The sequence below is a fragment of the Solea senegalensis genome, unplaced genomic scaffold (genome assembly GCF_019176455.1).
Source record: "Solea senegalensis isolate Sse05_10M unplaced genomic scaffold, IFAPA_SoseM_1 scf7180000014070, whole genome shotgun sequence".
Classification (NCBI taxonomy): Eukaryota; Metazoa; Chordata; class Actinopteri; order Pleuronectiformes; family Soleidae; genus Solea; species Solea senegalensis.
Genome location: NW_025320959.1, coordinates 25,215 through 52,866, shown reverse-complemented (window position 1 = coordinate 52,866; position 27,652 = coordinate 25,215). Strand labels below are relative to the sequence as shown.

General features: G+C 40.7%; 3 protein-coding genes across 6 annotated transcripts; 2 read left to right on the top strand and 1 right to left on the bottom strand.

The window, feature by feature from the left end:
* The first annotated feature begins 1,652 nt into the window (after positions 1-1,652).
* On the top strand, positions 1,653-8,287 carry zgc:65894 (uncharacterized protein LOC335798 homolog). Of its 2 annotated transcripts, none has more exons than XM_044016000.1 (7): positions 1,653-1,712; positions 3,463-3,674; positions 3,800-3,887; positions 5,579-5,687; positions 5,774-5,884; positions 6,057-6,301; positions 7,086-8,287. In XM_044016000.1, the coding sequence occupies exons 3-7, from the start codon at positions 3,831-3,833 to the stop codon at positions 7,896-7,898; spliced, it is 1,335 nt and encodes a 444-aa protein (XP_043871935.1). In that variant the 5' UTR covers positions 1,653-1,712; positions 3,463-3,674; positions 3,800-3,830; the 3' UTR covers positions 7,899-8,287. The 2 variants fall into 2 exon arrangements, with proteins under 2 accessions (XP_043871935.1, XP_043871934.1); XM_044015999.1 differs by having other exon boundaries at positions 3,797-3,887.
* A 660-nt stretch (positions 8,288-8,947) lies between these two features.
* dennd1c (DENN domain containing 1C) lies at positions 8,948-20,084 on the top strand. 2 transcript variants are annotated; one of them, XM_044015997.1, is made up of 23 exons: positions 8,948-9,514; positions 10,085-10,149; positions 10,683-10,726; positions 11,729-11,778; positions 11,894-12,013; positions 12,420-12,489; positions 12,582-12,662; positions 12,740-12,805; positions 13,362-13,415; positions 13,506-13,616; positions 13,830-13,930; positions 14,163-14,208; positions 14,315-14,416; positions 15,368-15,493; positions 16,263-16,361; positions 16,598-16,688; positions 16,775-16,815; positions 16,915-16,965; positions 17,074-17,121; positions 17,700-17,807; positions 18,072-18,154; positions 18,530-18,773; positions 18,864-20,084. In XM_044015997.1, exons 1-23 carry the CDS (start codon positions 9,498-9,500, stop codon positions 19,845-19,847), a joined length of 2,802 nt encoding a protein of 933 aa, XP_043871932.1. In that variant the 5' UTR covers positions 8,948-9,497; the 3' UTR covers positions 19,848-20,084. The 2 variants fall into 2 exon arrangements, with proteins under 2 accessions (XP_043871932.1, XP_043871933.1); XM_044015998.1 differs by lacking the exon at positions 12,740-12,805.
* Positions 20,085-20,251: 167 nt separating this feature from the next.
* On the bottom strand, positions 20,252-22,829 carry crb3b (crumbs homolog 3b). 2 transcript variants are annotated; one of them, XM_044016002.1, is made up of 2 exons: positions 22,650-22,829; positions 20,252-20,953 (listed from the first exon to the last, which is right to left on the bottom strand). In XM_044016002.1, exons 1-2 carry the CDS (start codon positions 22,746-22,748, stop codon positions 20,717-20,719), a joined length of 336 nt encoding a protein of 111 aa, XP_043871937.1. In that variant the 5' UTR covers positions 22,749-22,829; the 3' UTR covers positions 20,252-20,716. The 2 variants fall into 2 exon arrangements, with proteins under 2 accessions (XP_043871937.1, XP_043871938.1); XM_044016003.1 differs by lacking the exon at positions 22,650-22,829 and adding an exon at positions 22,323-22,643.
* Between the last annotated feature and the right edge of the window lie 4,823 nt (positions 22,830-27,652).

Genomic DNA, 27,652 nt, shown 5'->3' with positions numbered 1-27,652 from the left:
TCAACCTTAAAATTTCATTTGTCTTTTCATGACAGGTCTGAAATTTGGAATTTAAAATAATTGTGGGACAAGGACAGTTTATTATGATATTAAGTGCTTTGATACATATCACAAGGAATGTTGTTTTATATGTAGGTTTATATAAAGCAGTTGTAGTACTATAAACATGCCATAAGTGATTCAGAAATGTCCTGTCTAAACCTGTAACTTGACTATCTGCTCTTGGTCTCTCTTCTTTCTGTCCCCCACCTCTCCTCTGTCCCCCATTTTTTCCTTTCACCCCAACCAGCTGAAGCAAATGGACACCCATTTTTCAGTCTGGTTCTGTCAGATATGTCTTCATGTTAATACAGCCAATGAAATGATGCCAGTGGGCCTGTACTGCCCAGAGTGTCCCAGAGCACCTGCCTCAAGGTGAACCCCTGGAATCAAAACTTAGCCAAAGTTGAAATTGGGAGTCTATGCAAAGCAGTATATATTTCTTTCTGGTGTCCAGTTTCCATTCATGGAGTGTGAGTGTATAACGAGAAATGAAGTGTCCATCCTTTCCCCAATGTTCATTGCTAATTGATGCTCGTTAAGTATATTTCTTAGCATGATATGTTTTAGTTTTGTGTGTGATAATAAGTGAGTTAATGTTGTGCTGTTTGGACCACAGTATTGCTAGTGTTGTGTGCGTACATCGGATAAAATCCTTTTAAATGCATGTGTGAAGTTTCCATTGTGTAGTTTTCTGCTTTGGCCACAAGATGGTGCCATTGCATTGTATAATCGAAGGAGATTACCTTCCTTGTGAGTGGGGTAAATCACTGATGCTGTTTACATGGTTTGCTGTAGTTTCTGTTGATATGTGGATATTGATGTCTATGGATTAAGATTAAGATTATCAAAAGATGAACACTTCAGCTTTTGCTTGCAGGTATTTACATCTGGATCTGATACACAACATAGAAGATAGCACCTTTGGTTTTAACCCACCCATTTTTTGAACCCATATTGCTGAAATGTTCATCTTTTGTCTCATATTTGTATTTTGATGTCAAACCCAAATGTTTTCAGTCTATGACAAAAATAAAGGAATTGGCCTCACTGTTCCATTACTGTAGTACTGTATGTGATACAGGATGAATAATGAATGAGTGTAAACCAATTACAGGTATGAACAGGGTTTTATTAAATATTAATATGCTGTATTGTTATTTAGATGAAAGGCTATTTGACTATCAGAAAACAATATGTATAATGTTACATATATAATGTTAAATTAATAATTTAATACATTAATCTTAATTGATTTTTTGTTCTTAAATTTGAGATTGTGTTTAGGTATATGTCCAGATCAGAATATATATATATATATATATATATATATATATATATATATATATATATATATACATATACATATACATATACACATGGGAATGTACTTCTTCTCTTGAAACACAAATGATCCCAAAATCAGAATAGATCATGATTATTCTACCAAACAACCCAAATGAAAATAAAACCAAGGTATTCCCCCAAATTAACCGTGCAATAATAACTCTTGTCCGCACCTCCCCACCTAATTATCAATATTGACAGTTAATTAACAGAACTACAGAAAGTGACGTCACACAAAGCGTCCCGCCATTGTCGTCATTCAAGTGCGCCGCTAACGCAAACAATGTTTGAAGTGCTGCCGACGCAAACTGAGGATGAAGAGTGAAGTAAGTTTGAACCGAATTAAAGATCATGTTTACGGGACGATTATGTCGGAGCGGCAAGTGTTCACCCTACAAATGTTGATGGCACTAGCAAAAGCAGGTCTGTGTGTGTGCGCGAGCAGAGAGCAACAATAATAATATCCTTTAAATTAAATAGAGAAAAAGTACACAAATCCCTCTGACACAAAAGAGAAAACACACTGAAGGCAGACCCAGTAACTCCCATACTCGCTGACCCAAAGGTCAGCAGCATAAAAGGGAGGGGTGGTAAAGATACCTCAAAACAGGAAATGTAAGTGCTGAACAAAAAGAGATCTTTATTGATATCAGTAGTCAGTGTTTAACCTAAACTGCCACTTGGTTTATTTCATGTTGACAGTAATTTAGAGTCTGGAATTGTGTTCTTTTGCGTGGTGGAAATCACTAAACAAGCTTGGCATTTAATCAGTTACAAAAAACGGATTATAGCAGGGTCCTCAGAGCCTTGGGTCAGGTACTTGTTTATCTGGGTAGGAGCCATATCTTTCTCACAGTACACACATGAAGAAGAGGAGGATGAGATTACACACACACACAGATTTACACCCATGTTTTACAGCTCACAGTTGAATGAAGTGATGATTGGTGATTTGGTCTCTCACCTCTCATAAACCTTTCCTGCAACATGTCATCATTCCATTCTGCTTCCTTCCTCGCATGCCTTCAGCCTCTTTAATCAATCTTCCCGTCTACACAGGCAACAATACAAACAAGACAAAATAACAGTGATGCACTACATTTTTACTGGGTTGAACAAATCCTCACTGGGACACTGAGCTCATGCACATGCACTGCAGACTTCTTTTTAAGATAGATGTATTTGTTTTTAAAGCCTTAAATTGTCATGTCCCACCTCACCTTTTCTGAGCTGCTTCTACATTAAACTCCTTCCCCGTGTCTGAGGTCAGCTTAAAACCCATTTTTACTCTTTGGCTTTTGGCCCAGTATTGGTATTGGTTCTATTTTTTTTTTTATATATATACAGTTTTATTGTATGATTCGTTTATTTGTGTTGTTTTTATACTTTCTACAGTATTTTATTGTTTTATTGTATATTTTATTGTTTGTTCTTAGGTCTATTAGTGCTACATCTCTGATGTTTCAGCCGCTCTTTTTTTCTCCCTTTGCTGTCAGTGTCCCTTTCAAAATGTCTGTATATTTGTCTCGTTGTAATTGGTTCCTTTCCTCTGTACGTGCAAATGGTTCTGCCTGAGTTTCTGCTTCTTGTGGTTGTGCACTCTGTCCTCCATATCCAAAATGTTCTGGGAATGTATAGTGGGTTACATTCCAAGGAAGAAATTATTTGATTTAGCTAGTGATCGGGTTAGAATAAGTCTAAGTAATCGATTAATCGAGAAAGTGATCGACTGATTAATCGATTATGAAAATAATCGTTAGTTGCAGCTCTAAATGTATATGAGATAGTGTTATTTGATACTTGTCAAAAACAATTCTGCTGTAATTTTAGCAGATAAATTCACGTAAACGTTGAAAATCCTCCTATCTTGTAAGGTTAATGGTTAACCCTGACCCACAGCCTAACATTATTACATGTCTTCACCTTACAATGTAGTCATTTTTGTTATGGGGGATTGATTGTCACTACATTAAATGCCTTGTTGATCAATTCCCTCACATGCTCATGTGAACTGACAGTAAATCCACATTATTTGCTCAGCCCTGTGGTTTCACAGACAGTGAATTCTGCTTTCAGGTCCTTTTATCCTTCTGTCGGGTGGAAACGCCACGCAACAATCGGTGTCAGCTCGGGGCCAAGCTCCAGCCACGCCCGGGCCAGCTGGGCTCCCGTTGCCATGGTGATGACGTCATGCTGCAGCACAGGGAGGAACGGCGCAGTCGCAAAGCAGAGTGAGAGGAGGAGGAGGAGGAGGGGGCGAGCAGGCGAGACGGAGAGATTACAACACAGTGAGTGACCGTCAGCTTCTCCACTATTCAGCCTCTGTCTTCAGAGCCGGGAGGGCCAGGACATTTCAGCCAGCAGCACCGGAGTCTGTCCACTTATCCTCCTCTTCCTCCTCCTCCTGCAGCAGCAGCAGCAGCAGCTCCTCTCTGTGAGACAACATGCGTGAGATAGTGCACCTGCAAGCCGGACAGTGCGGGAATCAGATTGGTGCCAAGGTATGACAACACACACACACACACACACACACAATCTGGTTTCCATGACTTCAGAGGAGGACATTACATTAACTTGCATTAATTTCCTCAAGACTTACTCTAACCATTCATACTAACCATACACTTACCTTATGAGTAATATGGGGATATGACGATATGATTTTGTCCCCATAAGGAAGACAACCCCCCATAATGTGACTGTGTGAAGAGATGTAGGTCCTCACAACATAAGTAACACCTGGAAAAACACACACATGCACATGTTTGCAGAGCTATTCTTGTAAGGACTCTGCATTGACTTCCACTTGGACTAATTAATCTTGACCTTACTGCAATTCATAATCTTAATCCTGATTTTACCCAGAGCCCCAGAGTGTAGGTTCTGCCTTATTTGGACCAGGCTTTGGTCCCCATGAGGACTACCATCCTCAAAAGTCAAGTGTTTTACCAGCTTCCAAAGGGATGACAAAAACACACACACACACACACACACACACACACACACACACACACACACACACACACACACACACACACACACACACACACACATGAAAGCTTCATTCATGCTGCCGTTCATGATACAGAAAGGCCATGTTTTCCACGGGAAAAATGGAATCTGTCAAAACAGAGTGAGGGAGGGTGAGATATTGTTGCAGCATGTGTTGAACACAGTGAACAAAAGCATTCTTTCAGAGCGGGTGGTGGCAAGCAGAGATATTCCTGCTGTCACAGGATGCCATTCAGCTGAGCACATCACCTCCACCCCACCAGTCACAGTGACACAGACACTGGTGGAAGTGATGTAAGCGAGGAATCTAATGACTGATGAGAGGGGCGGGGGACTCAGAAACCAAATGCATCGAAACGCCAACATTACATCAGCCACTGATCAAACTACCCATAGGTGTGTTTGTATAAGTGTATAAAGTATCTTTGTTGCCTTAGAATAAGCCCTTTATGTGTATTTAAAGCTTTATGGAGGCCGTTATCTTGCACCACCATGTTTCTACAAGACCCGAATGAAGTCAGAGTGTGCATCTCGCACTTAGGGGAAGATGCTTATCACACACCTAAAAATAAATATTCTCTATAGTGTGCAAAAGCCACCATTGCTCCATTAGTTGCAGTCTCACCATTACATGTCACTAATTCTTACACACTGGACTTTTAAGGATTGCAGTGGCCTAAATTAAACTCCGAAAAATGTGTGCAGCCCACCAAAACTATTAGAGATTATGTTCCAGTGAAGTTGTGAGGGGGTCAACAAATCTGGTCCGCATAGATTGTGCAAATAAAAGGTGAAACAACAGGAGGATGACTTCAGGGAAAAAAAAAGAGAAAAATCTTGTCTTAGTGCCACGAAAACCAGACTTTAAAAATACATGTAAAAAAAATTTGACTGACTGAAATTGTATTAAATGGAATTTAATACAATTATAATAATAATACAAGTCAGATTAAAACACACAAATAATGAGATTTTGAGGGGAACCAGAGCCAGACTCAAGCTGGCCTGGCTGCTTTGTGCACATGCTTCATTCCCACCCCTAGCTAATTTAATCGATGGGAGGAAGATGCTGAAAGTGGCTGTAGTGGAGGCGCGCTCAATTTAAAGAAAAAAGGTTTTCACACTGCATGTTATGTGATGTTTAATAACTGCCTGATCTCACTCATCTACCTGTTTGTAGTTCTGGGAGGTGATCAGTGATGAGCACGGCATCGACCCAACCGGAACCTACCATGGGGACAGTGACTTGCAGCTGGACCGAATCAATGTCTACTACAATGAGGCCTCAGGTCAGGACCAGTAAAACACCACCACGCACATGCACATTACTCTGAGCTTCTAATATTCTGTTTTCTTTTTTCTAATGTTGTTCAAGGTGGTAAATACGTCCCAAGGGCCATCTTAGTGGATCTGGAACCAGGCACCATGGATTCTGTGCGCTCTGGTCCTTTTGGCCAAATCTTCAGACCTGACAACTTTGTCTTTGGTACATATGTTCAGTCCTACACAAACACATATGGTGGTTAATATGGAGGGGGCGAGAAAAGTGTTAAAGGTGTCAATGACTGTATATAACTTCACTAGACAGAACATGAAACTGATAAAAAAAAAAAGAAATGAGGTTGAATGGTTAAAGCAAATTCATATTTTCCTTCAAGGTCAGAGTGGAGCAGGTAACAACTGGGCCAAGGGTCACTACACAGAGGGAGCTGAGCTGGTGGACTCAGTCCTGGATGTGGTGAGGAAGGAGGCTGAGAGCTGTGACTGCCTGCAGGGTTTCCAGCTCACACACTCCTTGGGTGGTGGCACCGGCTCTGGCATGGGAACTCTGCTCATCAGCAAGATCCGTGAGGAGTACCCCGATCGTATCATGAACACCTTTAGCGTGGTGCCCTCTCCCAAGGTACAGTGAATGTGTCACATTTCTTTCTGTTTCTCCTGAGCAGTGTTGGAAATGTTACTTTAAAAGAAGTCATTTGTTACGGTTACTAGTTACTTACAAATTATAAAAGTAACTAGTTACTAGGGAAAGTAACTATTGCGTTACTTTCAAGTACATTTTAAGTGCTCAAGGCAGAATAATCAAGCTTCCCTTGTTTTGATTTCGTGGCACGGTCTTTGTCTCCTTCGGTGTTAATGGCCGCACATTTCGTGGAGGCGTGTGACGTTGAAAGTTATTTAGGTCTGAATTGCTTGACACCAACACGGAGAAGCACTTTCGTCCACGACATAATGTGCATTTAACATATAAATTATTTCCTTTAATTTAATTTACGAAAAGTAATGGCTATACCTCCAGTTCAAGAAGGCTGCTTAAGGATGAAGCGGGCACGCCATTCCTGTTGTTGATCGTTTACGCACTTGTGTCATTGTGTGTGCGACTACGCTTGCTTTTTTTTGTGTCAACAGCAACCGCCCAACTCTGCCTCTCATATCTTATGCGGTTGTCTTGTCTCCCCTCATGAGGAAGAAGAGTTTTCGAGATGTAGTTGTTCTGATGAAAGCAGCTTCAGTGAGCTAATAATGAAAGTAACGCACAGTAACGGTAACAGTAAACGGTAATTACTTAGATTACTCGTTACTGAAAAAAGCGACGCCGTTAGTAACGCCGTTTATTTCTAACGCCGTTACTCCCATCACTGCCCCTGACTCTTCATCGCCCTGACCTTTGCATGTTGTGCCTCCAGGTGTCGGACACAGTGGTGGAGCCGTACAACGCCACGCTGTCCGTCCACCAGCTGGTCGAAAACACAGACGAGACTTACTGCATCGATAACGAGGCCCTTTATGACATCTGCTTCCGCACCCTCAAACTCACCACACCCACTTACGGAGACCTCAACCATCTGGTCTCTGCCACCATGAGCGGGGTGACAACTTGCCTGCGTTTCCCCGGCCAGCTCAATGCTGACCTCCGCAAATTAGCTGTCAACATGGTGCCCTTCCCACGTCTGCACTTCTTCATGCCCGGTTTTGCTCCCTTGACCAGCCGAGGCAGCCAGCAGTACAGAGCCCTCTCTGTGCCTGAACTCACTCAGCAGATGTTTGACGCCAAGAACATGATGGCCGCCTGCGACCCGCGCCACGGTCGCTACCTGACGGTGGCTGCCGTCTTCCGTGGCCGCATGTCCATGAAGGAGGTGGATGAACAGATGCTGAATGTGCAGAACAAGAACAGCAGCTACTTCGTGGAGTGGATCCCCAATAACGTTAAGACGGCCGTGTGCGACATCCCGCCCCGTGGGCTCAAGATGGCCGCTACCTTCATTGGCAACAGCACAGCCATCCAGGAGCTGTTCAAGCGAATCTCCGAGCAGTTCACCGCCATGTTCCGTCGCAAGGCTTTCCTCCACTGGTACACTGGTGAGGGTATGGATGAGATGGAGTTCACTGAGGCGGAGAGCAACATGAACGACTTGGTGTCCGAGTACCAGCAGTATCAGGACGCTACAGCTGAGGAGGGGGAGTTTGAGGAGGAGGGAGAGGAGGAGGTAGCCTGAGGCTACAATCACTCATCATTTCACTACTGTACTCATCACAACTCAATTCAACCATCCATCCACTGATTTCAGGCCTGTTCTACTCTCTAATCTTAACACAGCCTCTCAGACTTTCTTGTCCCTGCGTTCCCCATGTTTCCTTTTCTCTCTCTTCCACTGACAACCTTCGTTCCTCCACGGAGAGTAAGATTCACATCTCTAAGCTGACTGTCCCATTCTGGTGCTCATGTGGTCGATAGCTAACACAGGTGTGCTTGTGGTCGTTGTGGTCAGTAGTGGTCTTCTGCTGATGTTTATTTGTCTTCATTGGTCAGTTTCATACATGAGATAAGTATTTAATACATTGTCTAATTTGGCATTGATTCAAATAAAACCTGTTGGAAAAATTACCTTCCGTGCGTTTGAAAATTTTATGTGTAGGTAGAAAGGTGTTTTTAAATTATATACAAAAAATGAAGAAGCCCCTGCCCCTCAATCAATATCATGTGATATTTTTCTATTAAAATATTTGCTAACAGTATGTTATAATGGTAATAATAAGACAGCTTTAATAATTACATTGCATTCTACATTAAATTGCAAATATATATACATAGCTTGTTTGGTGTTTTAATGACAGCCAATATTCTTCACTTAATTTCTCTGTTTTTGATTATCAAACGATTTATTTTCACATACATTATTATTGTGAATAATAATGTCAAAACAAGCACTTTTACGTTCATATTTATTGCAATATCTTGATGGAGTACTGTTATAATATTAATTTTTTTTATTGCCCACCCACAACTAAAAGTTGTTTTTCCCACTTTTCTTCCTTTATACCAGGGGCCATTGGCCCCCCATTGACCAGACTAGATGCCCAACGACCCCCAGGTCATTTGAATTTGAAAATATGAAGCAAACCAAAATGGAGACTGGAATAAAAGTGTCATCTACAGTAGATGTGGTGTTTGTTTGACCACCACAAGGAAGTGTGCCTTTTAATTTGAGGCAAAAGTAAGATGCTACTGCAAAAATGAGTAATAATCAAACAAAAGGATGTCCTTTACTAGTCTTTCTCTCTATTTCAAAAAGCAACAAGCAGTACATTGCAAAATGACAAATTCCTATTTCTTGTTTTGTGTTTTTTGTATTCATGAATAATTGTGTTTTTACAGAGGGTGAAGGCAGAAAAGGGAGACGGTAAAAAAGAAAGACCGTTCCAAGTATGAATTTGATTTTAGCAGCTGGTGAAGCAAATATGTATAAAAATTCTTGAAACATAAAATGATATAAATGTGTGAAGGAGGAGTATGGAGTTAAATATAGGACATGTCGTGAAGAGGAAGGAAGAGTGAACACGAATAAGAAAGTAGAGAGGTGGTATTATAACGGACGTCACGCATACATTGACACAATATATGATGATGAGATAGATCAGGAAGTGCTCTCTCACTGTGGCGCTGATTGTGCACACTGCAGTTTCTGCTCTTGTTTGCCTTCATACTCCAACACCACCACCACCGTCAGGGTGAATGACTGTTTTCTCCCACACCTGCTGAGAATCTCTGCCCCCCCCACTGGACAAACACGTGGACATGAGCACATTCAGACAACATGGGCTCCAGATTGAAGTAAGTTAATCCACGTATGTTGTTCTACCTCCATCATCATCATCACTCCACCAGTCACTGTGTTCTTGTGGTTTTTATGACTTCCTCTCATGACTGCACAGGAAGTTTCCTGCTGCAGCTCTTTTGCCGTGAATCAGTTGCCACACTTTGCTTGGAAGACATGATTTTGTTGTAAATTGAGGAGAAAAATATGCTTCGGTCAATACATACAGACAGTGTTTGCGCGTTTTAATGTAATCACACGTGACTGCCTCTGCATGTGCCTTAAAGGAATATGTCTGTCTATAATTAGTCCACACTTACCTGAGAGCAATGTCCTTCCGGTTTTCAAGAACTGATGAGGAAGAGTCGGGATTTCAGTGAAATCAGCATTGCTAAGAAAACTAATTGGAATGTCTCAAAATGAATGTGTCCATATTTGTTGGATAACAATGTACACATGTACTGTATACATGTCATGTCTGTGTACAGCCAACTGTGTTGTTTTTAAAGTGCTTCATAAACAACGGTGGATTGGATTGGAGTGGAGTGGATGTAATCTGACATTGCTGTGAATCTCTTTCCTGTCAGACAAAACCCTGAGCGGACTTTTTACTGGTTCTTTGAAGCAGCTTGCCCTGTCGCCAGAGACAAAGGTGAGGCCTGTCTCAGTTGATGCACATGGACCACGTAGTCTTTGTTTCCTTGTGTTTCAGCCTCCATGGCAATGTTTGAGGTGTGCCGTGAGCAGGGTGATCCGCCAGTCACAGAGAAGTACATTTAAATGTGTTCCTCAAACACTTTCATAGGACATCTGTTTGTCATCTTCTTGTTGTTTTCCCTCCATGACACAACACTCCAACCTGCCACTGGTGTGAGAAACTGAAAATCTGAAATTGCTTCAAAAAAGCAACACTGTGCCATGTATGTGTGGTTAAACAGAAGTGAATTAAGACTCAGTGCATTTGAATGTGTTTCTGTGAAGCCAAGAGTTGCTCATACTTCCTGTCATGTGATCAGTCAAACCACAAAGCCTGTCAGGTCACATTTGAACCAGATGTTGTGCTAATGTGACAGTCTGGCAGCTGAGTGTGAACTGAGTGGTCTTCTTTTGAATTGCCTTGCAGATACTGCAATTTCTTTTGACTCTTCTTCTTATTGTTACTTTTTTATTATTTCAACATTACAGATCCTGATGTGCTGTTTCAGTTTCCGGAAGACTTTAGTGATGAGGTATCTGTAAAGTTAGTGGATTTGCTGTCATATTCAAACAATCACAGTAGCTTGTTTTTAGCCTTGTTGTGGTTTGAATTGTGCTTAATTTCAACAAAACTAATGTCATGTTGTTTGGAAGACATAAGAGAAATATAAAACTAAGTATTGATAATATAAATTCCTTGGAGTGATCCTAGACCACAAAATACGTTGGAAACCACACATTAAATAATGTTGTTGGGAAATTGGCCCGGAGCATAGACATCCTGGGTAAAACAAGGGATATTCTCAATCAGAAAGCACTATATACATTATGTTATTCATTACTTTTACCATATTTGAGTTACTGAGTCGAGGTGTGGGGGGGAACACGTACAAAAGCAATATTCAACCACTATGTATTATGCAGAAAAGGACAATCAGAATAATAAATAACACAGGATATACAGCCCACGCAAATGAACTCTTTTCATATCTATCTAGCCATCTATCCATCTAGTCACTTGGTTTGTAACCATAGCACTTTGGTCAAATGAATGCCATTAAATTCATAACTTTAGGTTCTCATCCTTGTATTAGTGTATAGTGCTTGATATTTTGATTGTATCTCTTGAGGTAATACTTGTTCTTGTACAGTAAATATGGAACTAACTTGTCTTAAAAAGATGACTTGCAAATCAAATTGTTCTCATAATACATGCCAGAAAAACTTATATGTTTCACCAATCTCATTCAGCCCTAATGGAATGGCTTATGGATATTCCATTTCACCAAGAGAATGAATCTTAAATACCTTTGTTAATTCAGTAACTTGTAAAACATTGATGTTTCCCTTCATGAGGAAGTGTAAAAACTTTAATCCCCTGAGAGTCATAAAGACTTTTCTCTTCCAATCAGCCTTAGATGGAGTGAAATCACGGAGACTCAGTCTATTAAGGGCAAAATTGTCTGTTATGTATGTTATAAGAAACATTACTACAAAGATCAGACGCTTCATCCCTCTTATTCCCCGCCCTCTAGGATTCCTGTCAGACATTGCCCAGATTCTGCTTCCCATATGACATACAAAGGTGACTAAAAGCTGAATGGTTTGCTCTTGACTGCAGTTTGTTGTTGTTGTTGTTGTTGTTGTCCAGTTTGTCTTTCATGCAGCTTGTCCACCTCTGACACTCTTGTTTTTGTCAGAGTGAGGGATGGGGTAGCCGTGCAGCACTTTACTTTTGTTCTGACTGACCTTCAGGGATGCCAGCGCTTTGGCTTCTGTCGTCTCACCAACAGCACACACACCTGCCTTTGCATACTAAGGTGGGTGCTTGTGTGAATGTGTGTGAAAAAGTCGTGCTCCAGTGTGTAAGAACGGATGACATCTACTGATGTGACTCCAGATTGCAACTGAAGGAGGACTCGTACACTCACCTCTCCCTTTCCAGCACTTCATGATGGCCTTATGATGGCCTTTACATATCAGGAAGGATGTTTTTGTTTTTTTTACTTCGTTCTATAGCAGCCCCACACTGGCTGCTGGTTTCCTCCTTAAAGCAAATCCCTTGCCTAAAGTACATACAGTAAAAAAGGCTACAAAAAACAATTTCAAAGTGAAATTGCTCACACTTAAGCAAACATACACCAGTAAAGCCTTCAAAATGTGACACAGTGGAGCTTTAAGCCATTGGCACAATGGTGAAAGTCATTGTTCTTTGATTGTTTGCAGCTATCTTCCATGGTTTGAAGTCTTTTACAAACTTCTCAATAACTTGGCAGATTACCTGACGAAAGGACAGGTGAGACTCAGCTTGTGTGCCACGTTTCTGCTCCTGCATTAGAATCAAATTCACATGTGTATAACTTTTAATGAACGTTGTCCTCTCAACAGACCAACGAGACAAAAGTGCTGCTGGCTGCACTTTACAAGCAGCCTCTACCTCTGGCCGCTGGATCCGTCACTCTGCAGATGGTAAATTCCCCCTGGGGTCACGCTTGACTTTATGGCTGTTTTATTTCAGTGGTTAGCGTCTTGTGTTTTTTTCGGAGGGAGAGCAGCTATTGGTCAGCACAGAGGTGTACCATCCCACTGGACACCCAGAGGGACAAGAGGGGGTGAGTCCCACAGGAGTCCATGTGGTGCTGGATTAATGGCTGAACAGAAACAGATTAACTCCTGCTGGATGACGTCAGCTGTTTGTGCTTGATGCCTAAACCTGATGTGTGTCGACTAAAACCTTGTCTCTCTGCCCTCTAATCAATTGGATGTTTCAGCCAAACCTGCATCTGACGGTCAATCTATGACTAATCGTAATAATCAACAACCTACATTTCATTCCAAAAAGGGGGGGTGAAAATTCATCCACACATTTACGCATTCATCGACCAGTTGAAGACTCCGTGGAAACATAAAAACCTTTATGAAATTCGGGTTTGATTCAGAGAAAAGCTTGAGGATCATAACATTAAAGTTGAAAGGGATCACCGTGGTATGCACCTTACGCCTACACATTTTGGAATGAAACTCTAGAATAACCTTTGATGCATGCCCGTCTGGTTATGGCTGAAGATACTAATCCATCTTAAAAAACCAAAACAAACAAAAAACTATTCCATTTGTCATTCCTGCTCTGTGTGTGTGATGTTTCTTTTTTGTCTCTTTTTTGACCAGGTTCCATATTTCATTGCTCCAGATCCAAAAAGTCTTCCATCTATTCCCGAAAACGTGAGTTTGTTGTATTAAACTAAACCCACACTTTGTGTTGTGTGCCACATCCATTCAAACTGGGCGTGTGTGTGTGCATTTGTTTACCAGAGGAACTTGACAGAGCTGATCGTGGCAGTTGATGTGGGAAACCTGCTCCAGGTCTATGCCAGCCTGCTGTTTGAGAGACGCATCCTCATCTTGGCCAGCAAACTCAGCACTGTATGTCAATGTTATGCGTATATTCCTCTGTGTAGAGCTGTTCATTCTTTTGAAACATACCTTCTACTAACTGAATCAATGCTACCATTTGCATCCAGCTGACCTACAGTGAAGTCAGAAACCCCTAACTCACTGTAAATCACACACTGGCAGATCACGCAGGCTTGTTTTCATTGTCTAAAACTCCCCACCGTTGTGTTTTTGTGTGTGTAGCTGACATCTTGTGTGCATGCACTGAGTGCTGTGTTGTTCCCCATGTACTGGCAACACATCTTCATACCTGTGCTGCCACCCCACCTACTGGACTACTGCTGGTAAGAGACTCTGTCTTTCCAGGCCAGCAGTTCCCAAACTTCTCTCTCCACAACCCTCCAAAAAAGGAGGGGACCAGAAAATGGGACATGCCCATTAACCTAAAGAACATTAAGCATGTTAATAACTGTTATTAAATTGTATTTGATTCAAGTAATTCATTTTACCACTGGTGTAGCCAACAAGAAATGCACTGGCTTTGGATACACATGTTTTGTTTTGTATTTGTTACAGTGCACCAATGCCTTACTTAATAGGGGTTCACACCAGTTTATCAGAGGTAACCTACTTATTACTAACCTTCTATTTATGTCACTTACACCTATACTAATACCAGGTATTTTTCCCAAAAGCCCTGATGTTTATAATGTCTCTCTTTCCGACAGCGGGTGAGGAGTCGTGGATTGGAGGAAGTTGTAATTCTAAATGTTGACACAAACACTCTAGAAAACCCCTTTGACGACCATAAGCGGATACCTTCGGATGTGGTAAAAAAAGACCCTTTGCTTGTGTTGTGATGATGTGTGAGTTTCCTTGTTGTTTTCCTACTCATGGAACATATTTTAAAACTGGATGGCGTGTTCAGGGATCCTCCGTGAAGTCATTCAGGAAGTAAGAATGTATTGCATAGCCACCAGGGGGCAATTCCACCGGTTGCAAGAGGAACTGCATTTGAATTGAAGTCGTCCATGCGAAGATGAGCCTGCATTTCCTCACGCACTTGAATCTTAATACATCTTAATCTCTAGTTTCAGGTCTTCTCCTTCACAGCCACAGGATATCACTTTTGTAAATGATGTTAGAGGAAACAGAAAAGCACAGCACATATAAGTGGATGTCAGTATGATAGACAGATCGTATTGTACAAAAATGACATCTGCAAACTTCCTTTTGCGCTAATGTTTGCCATTGGATACCACCAGGCTACCATTTTGTTGCTCCCAAATGCAATTGTATTATTTGAGCTATTTTTATTGTTTTATTATAATGGTGATCCTTTGCACAGAATAAAGTAAACCAAAGCAACTGAACTAGGAAATCAAAGTCTGTTTTAAACATTCCTTTTTCCACATCTGAGGAACCGTGACGATGAGGTGGATTAAACCAAGAATTATATTCATTTAGCATTCACTCCACCAGGTGGCCCTATTAGGTTTACATGAACTGGGGGCAAAGCCTTTTCTTACTTTACCCTTGCTCATGGGAACATTTGCAAAACTTTTACACAAGCCTCAACATATACGCCCTTTGGAAATATTTAAATCTATGTTTTAAACATTTAAAATAGACATCTTTGTAATTATTGTAGTTATTGTGTGGATACATTCTGTGTGGTTACAGAGGCTCAGAACTCTGTTACAAAAGTTCTAACAAAGCTAAAAAAAATGGAAATGGTTCCTCTGCTAATAAGCTAAGAATGATTGCAAATTTGTTTACAGATGTCTGGGCTGAAGTTGTGTTTGAAGCGTCACGCCGTGTCTCCTGGCTGCGGTGTCTCACGAGCCTTCCTGAGAGCTCAGGCTCTGCTGTTTGGAGGCTACAGGGACGCACTGCAGGGTCCCAAGGTCAGATTTATCACAGGCTGTAACACTGGTTTATAATAATAAACTATTTAATTACGTTTGTGAGAATGTTACGCTGCACTGAAAACCCATTGTGCGACAACACTTTCATTTTTAATAAGATTTTCAACACAAAACAAACATCTCAGTTTTTCTGTGCACACATTTATACGAGAAAGTGGTAAAAACCGATTAGGCATTGCGTATGCGGAAGAAAAAACAACAACAACAAACAATAAACAGTTGTGAACAGTGTTGGTTGCAGAAATTCAATCGAAGAGAGTTCTCTGGCAGTGCGACAACTTTCTTTAGTTTGAGGGTGTACGTCATTTGGTACATTATACATATTTCTCCAACAATATTTAACCATGGTGTTATCCAAGGTGGTACCATCTTTACATGCAATTAATACTGTCTTAGTCAAATATAAATCATTGGTCAAAACCCATTTCTTTACACTTCCAAGATACAGTGTTTTGGTATAGAGCACCTCAAAATTACAGAACTCATATTATTCCAAAACAGTTGCAGCTTTTGGCACTCCAGTGGCCTGAGCCTTTCTGGCTGCTGTAGAAACATGGTGGTGCAAAATAGCAGCCCCTATAAGGATAAACACTTATTCTAAGGCTAAGAATAGATGATACAGAGAGATACATTTGGCTAGAATATTCAGTTTCTGAATTTCTGAAAATAAAGCCTCCTAAGACCTTTAATATGCATCTAAACTCTAAACTATTGCTCGCTCTCTCGCTCTCTTTGTCCTTCTTTGCAGGGTGACGTATGCTTCAGCGAAGAGCTGTTTCTAGATCACAAGTCTCACAGTATGAGGCAGTTCCTTCAGAGTGCTGTTCATTTGCAATGCTTCAAACAGGTAAATCCGCTGGCTTGGATTTGCTGCCCTCTGCTGGACAAATACTGTAACTATGACAAAACAGAGTGTGAACTTGTGCCACACATTCTTATCTACAGATTCTATCATGAGATATACAGTGGTTATTTCGGACAATGTATTTATATTTTCTACAAAGTGAAGCCACAGATTTTGTTGTGAAGTCTCAGAGGCTAACATGTCCATCAAATAATACATAAAAATTCGATTTGTTTCAGTTCATTGATGGACGTCTGGATATTCTCAACAAAGGGAAGGAACCAGATGACCTCTTTGAGGATGAGATCCTAAAATGTGAAACAACAGCGGGTGTGTGATTATTTTTGTGTGTCTCAAATACCCTTTTAATCCCTCATCGGTTGTTCACATTGGTCTGTGTTTTTGTTTATCTGCAGGACAAGGCAAATCTTATCAGCAGCTTGTTGGTAATTTAAAGGTAAGTGCTCATAATCTTCAATTCTGCCGTTTGTATTTGATCATTTTGTTTTCCACCATGTTGCAAAGCCCTACCAGGATGCATATTGACTTTTCACAGAAAGGGGGAGGAGCTTTAATCCTCAACATGAAGTCCAAAGCAAACATGAGGGTGAGTGCAGGTGGAGGTGTGTTGACTCTCTGTGAAATATCAAACTATCAAACTGATTCACTTCCAAATGTTTTTTCTTTTTTTTTTAAAAAAAAAAACACCCCCCAGGCCAAAGGTCTCACCAAGTCTGGTTTGAAAAACTTCCTGATGCACAAGGTGAGCTTGTGTCTTTGTGTCTATATGGATGTTTTGTTTGGTACAAATGCTGCTGTGGTTTATGGTAACAGTGCCATCACTGTGTGTGTGTGTCAATGTTAGAATAGTTTTGCATTTTATTGAGTTTTGACTTTTTGGTTTTGACTTTTTGAGTTAGTTGTAATTAGTATTTACCAGGTGCAAGATGCAAAAAGGTCATTATAAGTATTGTGTCATAAAAACCCAGTAAAAGATGCCATTTTAAAAATGTATTAGGACACATGAACAACCATCCCTGAATCAAATATAACAGTCTACAAGAAAGTAGACTGAAGTGCCAAATGTGCATCATAGTGGTGAAGTTGGATGCAGTTAGTGTGAAATAAATACACTTCATATGAACCCAAAAGGATTTTGTATGAAATAAGTTTACAGAGACGAAAAGCACATTTTCATCGCAAATTTAGTTTTGTAAACACACAATTCACTTTCAGTTCATTTTTATTTTTATTTCAGTTAATGAAAATGTTTTTTCAATTTGATTTTGTTAGTTTTTGTTAACTATAATAACCTTGGTGTGTGTGTGTGTGTGTTTGCAGGCCCACAATGAAGACCCCACACTTCACAGAGTTGGATCAGTGTCTCACCGTCGTGCCAAATCTGACTGCCTCCAGAATCGCCTGCCGATCACACAGCACTTTGGGATGGTGAGATTTCTCTCAAAACAACCTCACGTCTCATTTCATTCATTCGTTTTAAGGTCTAATTAAGTTGGACATTACATCCCCATATATTTTTGACCTGAGGTGCCTGGTTATTTGTCTAACACAGATTCTTTCTGCTGTTTTGCATCTTTTGTTGCCATGTTCCTGTCGCTTTATTGTGATTCCCCCCCAACAATCATCATGTTTGATTTGGGGGATGTTGTGTGCATTGCAAACTCTTTGCTTTGTTACATTTCTTATTGTCAGTCACGTCCCCGACGGCCTGTCCATAAATCTAGGCATCCCAGAGATCGGGACATTGTGAAGGACACTGGAGATACATGGGATGGGTGAGCAAAGTAACTAAGAGCATTCACCAAATGAGTGCATTAAAGTGGACGTCAACGTGATTACAATTCTTTTAAAAGTGGACATATTGTACTTTTTAGCCACATTTATCTGCCCACTGTGAATGTTAATAATTGACTACATCTATATATATATATATATATATACAGTAGAACATTATCTATTCTATACATCTACTAATTACTGTTAAGTGATTGATTATTCATTATTTGTAATTAATGGATCTAAGTCTTTGTATACAGTCTATGATCTGTGTACATTCATGACCTGTGGGAGTGAGAAACAGAGAAAAAATAAGAAAAACAGTTCTTTTTATATTTGTGTCATTCTGGGTTTGTTTGCTTGTTTGTCTCCAGAGCTGGTTCTGGGTCTGTGGATGAGTCGGACCCTCAACTGCAGAGAGAAGAAGAAGAAGAAGAAGAAGGGGAGGAGGAGGAGGAGGAGGAGGAAGATGCGCTGCTGTGTGACCCAGAGGAGATGGATTTGCTTGGTGAGATCTTTGACACACTTAGCTCCCGGAGCTGCCATGACCGCGGCCTGCTGTACGGCACACGCAGTCTGGATCTGTTTGGACCAGACAATCATGATTATATAACAAAGGTAAGGGGAGGAGAAACACACACACACACACACATACTGTACATACACAGACACTCATGCAGTCTATCATGGGCTGCTCCTGTTTTCCAGCGCGGTCCAGTGAACCCCAGCCAGGAGAGTCTGTATCTGTCTATCAGTGGTAGCCTGCACAGCTGGAATCTGGAAACCACAGAGGAGCTCGCTGACCTGACGGAGGACTCGGATGATTGGTCATGTCTGGAAACCAACATACCAGAGGAGGGGGGGCCAGACAGTCTGCTGACAACACGTGAAAAGGGAAAACAGGAGAAGGAACAGAGGGAGGATGGAGAGAAGCAGGAAGAAGTGAGGGTAGCAATAGATGCAAACGAAGAAGAAGAAGAAAAAGAAAAAGGCAACAGCAAGGAAGTGAGGTTTGAGGAAGAGGCAAAGAAAGAAGGTGTGGAAATGAGAGTGAGCCTCGGAGAGGAACCCATGAAAGAAACAGCTGAAAAGCTAGATGATGCCGGATTTAAAGAAAATAGGGGCGATGATGAGAGTGAGCAGGTAGTAGAGGAAGAGGCAGAAAGAGAAACAAATAAAATACAGAAAGATGTGGCAAGAGGAGAAGATGGAAACATGAAGCAGGGTGAGGAAGAGGTCACAAGATCTTCAAACAAACGGAATGCCTGTGGTGATACAGACACAGTGGAGGTTTGGCAAGGACAACATGAGACAGCCAATCCAGAAACCACAGCTCCTTCTGGGCCTCAGAGCATCACTGCTGACCTTGAGCCTCCAGCAGATCAGCAAAAAAAGAGTGAAGAACCAGTAATGAAAGAGTTAAGGCAAACTCCCTCTTCCCCTAAAGTGCTATCTGCTATAGCACGCTTCCAGTCTCAGACATCCAGCAGCCAGAGCTTTCAGGTGAAGTCCAGGACCAAAGGCTTCACTGAACATGGGAGAGAGTGTTGTGTGCTGTGGAACAGGGAGAGCAAACAAACTCACCAACCGTGTCAATCAAATATACCCGATGAGAAGCGTTCAGAGACACAAACAGAAGACGACCCCCCTCTGATCAAAGTGTCAGAACTGAAGAAGAGATTTGAAGCTTAAAGGGAGAGCAATGCTGTTTTAATTGTTTCACTTCTATTGTTGACAAATCACCTGAGGTGAATCATCAAATAATACAATGGGTCGAAATATTGTTTCACCTTTGTAAAAGACAACATATAGTGCTTTTTTAGATGGACAACATGAGAGCTACCACCATCGTATATCCCGTGTACTGTATGGGACATGAGCCAAATTTAAAAAACAACATGAAAGTGTCAAATAAATGTTCTCCTAAAAGGATTTGTGTCTTTCTAATGTATACACATTTCCACAGTTCTTATTTTTCAGGTGATATTAAACATTGAATTCCTGTCGACAGAGTCACTTACACTGTACAACCTGGAGCTTTATCTAGCTTTTATCACTGATATTTGGGACACACAAATCTGCAGTACTGTGGCGGGTGGGGTGAACATGTCTTAGTTTATTTACAGAACACTGTGAAACATACTTGCTCATTTCTTTTTCTTTTTTTTCCTATGAAATCATTTCTTCACACTTGACATAACAGTCATCGTCAGTGATATTTAAATCAGCATTGTGCACAATGTTTTGCTGTACAATTATAGTGAACGGTAAAAACGAGACTAACTTCTGCACAAATACAATATATACTCAAGCTCATGTCCTTCACGTGGCAGAATAAAGGAAGAAGCTCTTCAGAAACGGGAAAAATAACAGTGGGCATGACGTTCTTCTCATGCAGTGAAACAGCATGTCCAGTTCAATCAGTCCATTTGTTGTCAAAGGGAATGAAAAAGTGCAGTTTAATGTGTCTGAAGGACAGCAGCAACATGAGGAGACCGGAGGAATCGATCCACAGGTTTACACAGTGACAGAGGAGCGAAGGTATGCAAGGTCCCTTTTCATCATATGAGACGTTCCTCTTTCGGCAAAGGCAGAGGCAGACTGGGTTTTTCAGAACCCGCTACCCTCGTCTGTTTCCTCTCCTCTGCACTGGGCTTGTACGTTCCCTCCATCCTTCTTTTCTTCCTGATGACGCACACCAGCAGCAGCAGAGTCAAGCTGAGCAGGGACAGCAGCGTGGAGATGAATGCCGACACCATAGGTGGGATCCACACGTGCATCGCTATGGTGGCGAAACACTGCAGAGGGAGGAACACATAGGGGTCATAGGACTGTCAGAGGAGTCAGTGTTTGTCCCAGCTGCAGATCCAAACAATGATCACATGCTTTATGCTACAGTGGGGTTTTTTTTTGTCTTTTATTATCTAATTGTTTCCAAAAAGTTAAAAACTACACATCAAAGAGAGTTTTCTTTCTTTGGCGAAATGTATTTTCAGATGATTTAATTTTTTTAGGACTCCCCGTGTGTGTGTGTCTTTTCTCCGGTTTCATCCCACAGTCCAAAGACGTGCAGATTTGAGGATTACACAAATTAGACACTCTAAATTGACTGTAGGAGTGAGAGTGAATGGTGATCTGTCCTGGGTGTGTAACCCCACCTTTCGCCCTATGTCAGCTGAGATTTGCGCTGCGCCTCCTGCGACCCTCATGTGGAGGATAAAGCAGTAGAAGATTAAAGAGTGAGCGAGTGAGTAATTTCAGGAATTAGAGAATATGACACAGTATTTTGAGCCCACCTTCCTGGGGAATAGAAAGGATGGATGAAGTGTGCAAGGCCCAAGTTCTCACATCTGTGCCAATGAAACTTCTGGAAAAATTGGACAAAAAACCCCCAAAACAAATCAGGTGTCAAATCAGGGGTTGGTCAGGTTTATAAAAATCACTTTTGTGAAACAAAAATTTGTGGAACAAAGGCAGTTCAATGTACATGTGTTCATAAATAAGGGCTGGGCAATAATCTAATAACAATACATATAGCAACATCATTTTTAAGAGGTTTCACGAACATTCCTTCTGGAGCAAAAACCTGTCTTTAACTATCAGATTTTTTTTGTTTTCATGTAATAATTATATATTCTGATATGCAACCTTTTTTCTGTACATGTTCATTATGCCAGTCTGAGAAACTCAGTTCTGTATCTGATGACTCTTCTCCATTCAGCTATACTCCTTGTCTTTTGGGGGTCATGGGGGAGCTGGATATAAATGAAATCCTTACTCGTTGCCTTGAACATAACAGTTGTAAAAACAAAAAAAGAAATTCGTTTTAATTATATAAAAACTTATTATAGTCTGTTCCCTTGTTAGTCTCCTCTAGTGCCTTCTATCCATTTTTGTTTTGTATTTTGTGTAAAAATAAAAACTTGAACTTTTTACATTTTACTGGAAGGTTTGGTTTCCTCTGGTTGAAACACATGTAATCATAATTCAAAAGAAACACCTACATGTTGAAAAGCATTCATATCGTCACGCTCTCATCCTGTTATATAGTCATGTAGTAATATGACAATATTCAACATCAACATCGTTATCACATATGGCATGTTTAGTCCACACCAAATGCACAGAAGTAACCAGAGAGAGAAAAGAGCAGTAATTAAACCTCACCGTAAATGTCATGACACAGAACACACACTGGCTTCCTCTTCATACCTGAGCAGACTGCAAATGCTCATTCCTCTCTAATCCTCCACAAGCCGAATTACACCTGCGGTTTTGTTTTTTTTTATTGCCACAGGCGGACGCATACATACCAGTGCGCAGCGGCGGAGGAATGTCGCAGGACCAGCTGCACCTGTCTGACCGGTGGTGAGTGTGTGTGTGTGTGTGTGTGTGTGTGGCTGCGTTGAAACTGACAGGTGAAACCAACGCGAGGCGAAGAGAAGGAGCTGCTGTAGAGACTGTGTCGGTGGTAGCGATTAGATAAACAGTTACCTGTGGGTTAAGGAGCGTCCAGGTGAGATGGCCGACGCGGCCCTGCGGCGTTGACCCTCGGTTTGAAGGAAGCAGCCCAAACAAACTGACCAAACACATAATAACCCGGCAGTCGGGTCTATTCGCTCCCACGCTCACCTGCCCCGACGTACACTTACCTACCTACCTGTGCAAATGCAAATGAGCCAGGTCACGTGTCCTGTCCAGACCAATCAGTGGCTCATCTCTCCGTCCTTTTGAAAGCTTCCATTTTCCACGTCAGTCCCCTTGATACTTAAAGCCGCAGTGAATACCTTTTTTTTTATTGTATTATGTTATATATTATTCTTTGTGAACAGAAACAACCAGGGCCGTCTCTAGCTTTGTGGGGGCCTTATGCAATATGCTGTTTTGGGGGGCCATGCCACACAGCATGGAGAGATTCCTCACCCCTCAGTTCAAGGCAGAGACAGATAAAGTACTAGAGACTGAGACTTGAGTAAAAGTACAAGTACTACAGTAGAAGTTGAAATGTTCTTTATGCACCACACTTAACTGGAAGTTCTAAAGTATTCAACATTTTTTTGTACTCAAGTATTGCAAGTAAGTTATTTTGAAATGTACTACTCAAGTACAGAAAGTAAAAGTAGAAGTATTGTGTTATGTCGTTGTTACGTTACCTTGATGTGTTTCTGCCATTATTTCACAATCTTTCGTGAGGCAGAGTAGGCATTACATTCGATATGGCCCACAAATGAAAACATAGACTCTAAGTATGGGGTGATCTCCTTCCTCAACACCACAATCACTGGAAGAAGTTGACGTTTCTGGTTTTTCTTCCATCTCGAAAACTGACAGGCAACTGAAGTGTTCTCCATGCAGGCAGGCAGCAGAATGAAAGATATGATATTTCACAGAATTTAAAAGTGCTTGTTTTGAAATGGAAGGGTGTATACTTCATAATAATAACATATTTATGATGTGAAATTTTTAATATCACAAACAGGGGAAAGAATCATAAATATATACAGTATGTAATTTAATGTTTAATTTAATAATGTGATCATTAAGCTGAATGTCTCTTTATTACCATTGTAAAAAATACTGTTGGTTTACTTTATAACATGATACTGAGTGGTGGGAGGGCCGCGTGTGGGCCGCCAGTTTGACACCTCTGCTTTAGATCATGCATTTCCTTCTCACGTTTGTCTGCCCCACTATAGATCATTTATTTTTATATAAAGTGCCTTGTATGGTGATACTTGAGTAAAATTACAAATATGTTACCAGAAAATGACTTTGGTAGAAGTAGAAGTTGAAGTCATTCATAATCTTACTTAATTAAACTTTAAGTAAATTTATTGTACTTCTACTACTGTATCAAAAGTAATTTAGAAGTAAAAGTATTAAAAAAGTGTGTCCTTGAGCAAAGACACTTAACCCCATGTTGCAGCGAGTGAATGGGTGAAAACTGTAGTGTGCCATAACACTGTTTGCCATTAATGTCTTCACTAACGTGAATGATCGGTCGCTGTCAATCATTCCTATCGTACCTGTCTGTCGGACTCAGTGGACGTCACTCACTGCATGACAGTAAAAACACCAGACAAAGCTCATCTTTGCAGCTTATTTTATTTATATCCTACATGTATTTTTTGAGTATATTAGTTATTTTAATAAACACATGAGACATCTACACATTCTCCTCAGATGAGGCTGAACATGCGCCTTTGGGGCCCCCTGGTGGCTTGGGGACTATGCGAATGCAGGAAACGCCTATGGAAACAATGTGACATTATCTGTATGCTCTGTCCTTCATCTGAAAACAGGCACAATATAAGACTTGACTGAGGGAGGGGTTGTGTGTATACAGCGACAGCACAGGGGAGACATGAGGGGAGGTAGTCATGTGTCGTTCGTGAACGATTCGTTCAATATGAACTAATCTTTTATATGACTCGGGAGTAATGAGTCGTCTCAGTGAGCGATTCGTTCATTTTCATGCAGTACCTTCTTTCTGAAAAAAATGATTCTTTGGCCCTGTAAATATCACATTTGTAAATTTTACAAGAAATAACTATTTCATTGTTTTTACTTAAAAATGTCACATTTTATTTAATGTGTGACTTGGTATTTATATGTATTTTTGAATCTTCATTTTAGTATGTACATTTGAACCATGACACCAAGTAACATTAACTAGAAAAATGTATTGACTTTGCAACCGGATCAAACTGAGTACAATGTACTTGGGCAACAGAAGTTAAACTTTGGTCACGGAGAATTTGCGCTAGTTACCTTGAGAGACAGTCAGAGCGACACAAGCGGGAGAGGAAGCAGAACAGCGGGCTGCGGAAGGACATACGGCTTACGGTGAATTTTCTTGGATTTGGTCATTGATACTGTGTGAGAATGTTATGTGCTTCGTAAACATTGTCACGTTACTGTTTGTCAGTTGAAGTCAGTGTTTGGATAGTCGGTCGCTTAGCCAGTTAGCGGCTGTAGCATGTGCTAGCTAGCAAACCTAACTGTGCATTCACACCAAACGCGAATGGCATGAGTAGATTACATACAAAGTTTGCAAAAGCCACCAGACTCTAAACGTTATTTACTTAACGTTTCTTCATCACCTCCCCCGATACCGGGGCAGTATGAAGTGTCTGTTGCTGCGTGCGACGCTGCCCCCAGTACTGGGGAATCAGCGACGCTCCTCCGATACCGGGGGTAGCGTCACCAGCAGCGACAGACACTTCAATAATAAACACATACATGCCGCATACCCACAGAACAGTCAAACTCGGCTAAAAGCTCATAAAAACATTCTTATGTTCACTAAACAGTTTGTATGCATCGGGTGGTGACTTGAGCATTTGGCAAAGCCATGTATCCCAGAATGCGTTTTGGCGGAACGTAGCAGCAGTGAATGCAAATATAAACCTGAAATAAATATTTTTCTGTGTCCCGGAACGCAGTTTTAAGATCACTTGAGGTGAAGAATTAGTTATTTAGAATTCAAACATGTGGCTTGTGTATTAAGATATTAGGTATTTATAGTTTGACAGCAACCTTGTCAGAGGTGAACAGCTCCGCCTCTGCGGACGCTGGTGCTCACAGTGCCGCGTTACCTCGGCCTGTCCTGATGAAATTATCCGCTGGCTCAGATGCTTGGTGTGATCGATGGATTTGTTGTTGACGCGTTATTTAGTTTTTAATGTAAACGTTTTGACCTGACAGTTAGAACGTTTGTATATTGTTAATGTTTAACAATTTACACTTTAACTTTGAATTATATATATATATATATATATATATATATATATATATATACATATATGTGTATATATACAATATGCCATGTGACCATTTAATTCACACATTGAGTGTCGACTTGTATTATTGTTTAATTACTAAACTTATTAGCTAATTAACCCTTGTGCGTCGTTATGGATATTTTTGTCCATTTGGGTCATCCTTTTGGCTGTTTTAATGCATATTGCACATTTTTTTGTAAGAAAGTCCCTCTCTCTCTTGACAGATTTTGCAACTCAAATTTAAATTTTTCAAATAGATCAATACAACACTGTGGAAACAGTGATTTAGTAATTAGAGTACAAAAATGTCCACTTTAATTATCTGTTATAAAAACGTTACAGATTCATATTTTATGTCCTTCAGACAATAGTAAATTAAACTGACGCCTGGGGGTTAAAATGTCCCTTCACATCAATGTTTCTATAAAATACAGTACATGATCAAATTAATAAACAAAGGCTATAAAATCTGTGTTATCCGATTCGCCCACTTCCTGCAACAGCGCGAGTGAAATTACGGAAGTAACCACATGTCGGTTTTGACTTGCAACTTCTCAGCATCTTTGGCAACTTCTTAGCATGTTTCCGCACAAACCGTTGTCACGTAATTACAGTAATGCAAAACGTGCTTGCGCAGACATGTCGTCTGCGATAAGCTTGGTGTTAAAGGGTTAAACATACAGTGTGGAGCTGATGGACTTTATCAGCATTATAGTGTGAACTAATTTGACAATCTGAGAGACATTTGATTATGTTTAAAAGTTACACCCTACAATTTATTGACTTGATTGATGATTTTTACCATTTTATTGTGCAGGCCCTTTTATACAGATGCCATTTGGACGTGCAGGATAAAGCACACATGCATGTAACAGATCACAATATTTGTAGCTGTGTTCAATTCATGTGAGTCAGGACAGTGTGGTGGTGAACCAGCGCACACCCTGAAACTGAGCAGTCTAAATGAAACGTGGTTAACATTGTTGTCGTTGTTTTTACACCTGTGTTTTTTTTTTCAATGTGATTTGCCAAACGGCTGTCTCTGCAGAGTGCACATTGACATAAGCCACAGAGCTCACTCCGAAGAATATTTGGGTTGAGTTTGTTTTACTTAACAAACACACACAGAAGCACCATTTTGGGTTTAATCATTGAAAGAGAAGAGGCCATGTGTGAATTCAGAAGGCCGTTTGTCTGCTCTCGGGGGCAGCCTACTTTTAGTATTACTCATCAAACAAAGTTTGTTTGTGTCCAAATAGAGGGTTGTTGGTGTGCTGAACACTGACACACTGTGGCTGCTCTAGGCAGACTAAAATCTCAGAGAATGTGGAGGGTGCCATGCCATGCTTAAACAAAATATGTGCCTTGGCAAAGTGTATTAAGATAAGATAAGATAGTCCTTTATTTGTGCCGCAGCGGGGAAATTTACACTGCGGGACTGTACATAATCAAATAAATAAATGTATATAATCAAATAAATTAATGAAAGGCAGAGACAGGTCATTGTTTTGAAGTTCAAACTCAACTCAAATTTGTTGTGGCAATAAATACCAGTTGGCCTGGTTCATTCATTTTGAATAACCTGGATTTCAAATAATCATCTCATCAATGAAGATGAGATATATTAATAGAAGATACTCTCATTTCCTATGTTTCTGCTCATTCCATTTGCATGACAGAAAAAAGTAATTTGTTAGTCCAAATAGAATTAGA

Bases quoted from the DNA above. Each gene is read 5' to 3' on its own strand.
- zgc:65894 (XM_044016000.1), top strand. From the start codon at position 3,831: ATGCGTGAGATAGTGCACCTGCAAGCCGGACAGTGCGGGAATCAGATT. The intron at 3,888-5,578 runs GTATGACAACAC...ACCTGTTTGTAG, and splicing joins GGAATCAGATTGGTGCCAAG to TTCTGGGAGGTGATCAGTGA. The intron at 5,688-5,773 runs GTCAGGACCAGT...ATGTTGTTCAAG, and splicing joins CTACTACAATGAGGCCTCAG to GTGGTAAATACGTCCCAAGG.
- dennd1c (XM_044015997.1), top strand. The intron at 16,689-16,774 runs GTGTGTGATTAT...GTTTATCTGCAG, and splicing joins AAAATGTGAAACAACAGCGG to GACAAGGCAAATCTTATCAG. The intron at 17,122-17,699 runs GTGAGCTTGTGT...GTGTGTTTGCAG, and splicing joins AAAACTTCCTGATGCACAAG to GCCCACAATGAAGACCCCAC.
- crb3b (XM_044016002.1), bottom strand. From the start codon at position 22,748: ATGTGTTTGGTCAGTTTGTTTGGGCTGCTTCCTTCAAACCGAGGGTCA. The intron at 20,954-22,649 runs GTAACTGTTTAT...CTCCCTCTGCAG, and splicing joins GGACGCTCCTTAACCCACAG to TGTTTCGCCACCATAGCGAT.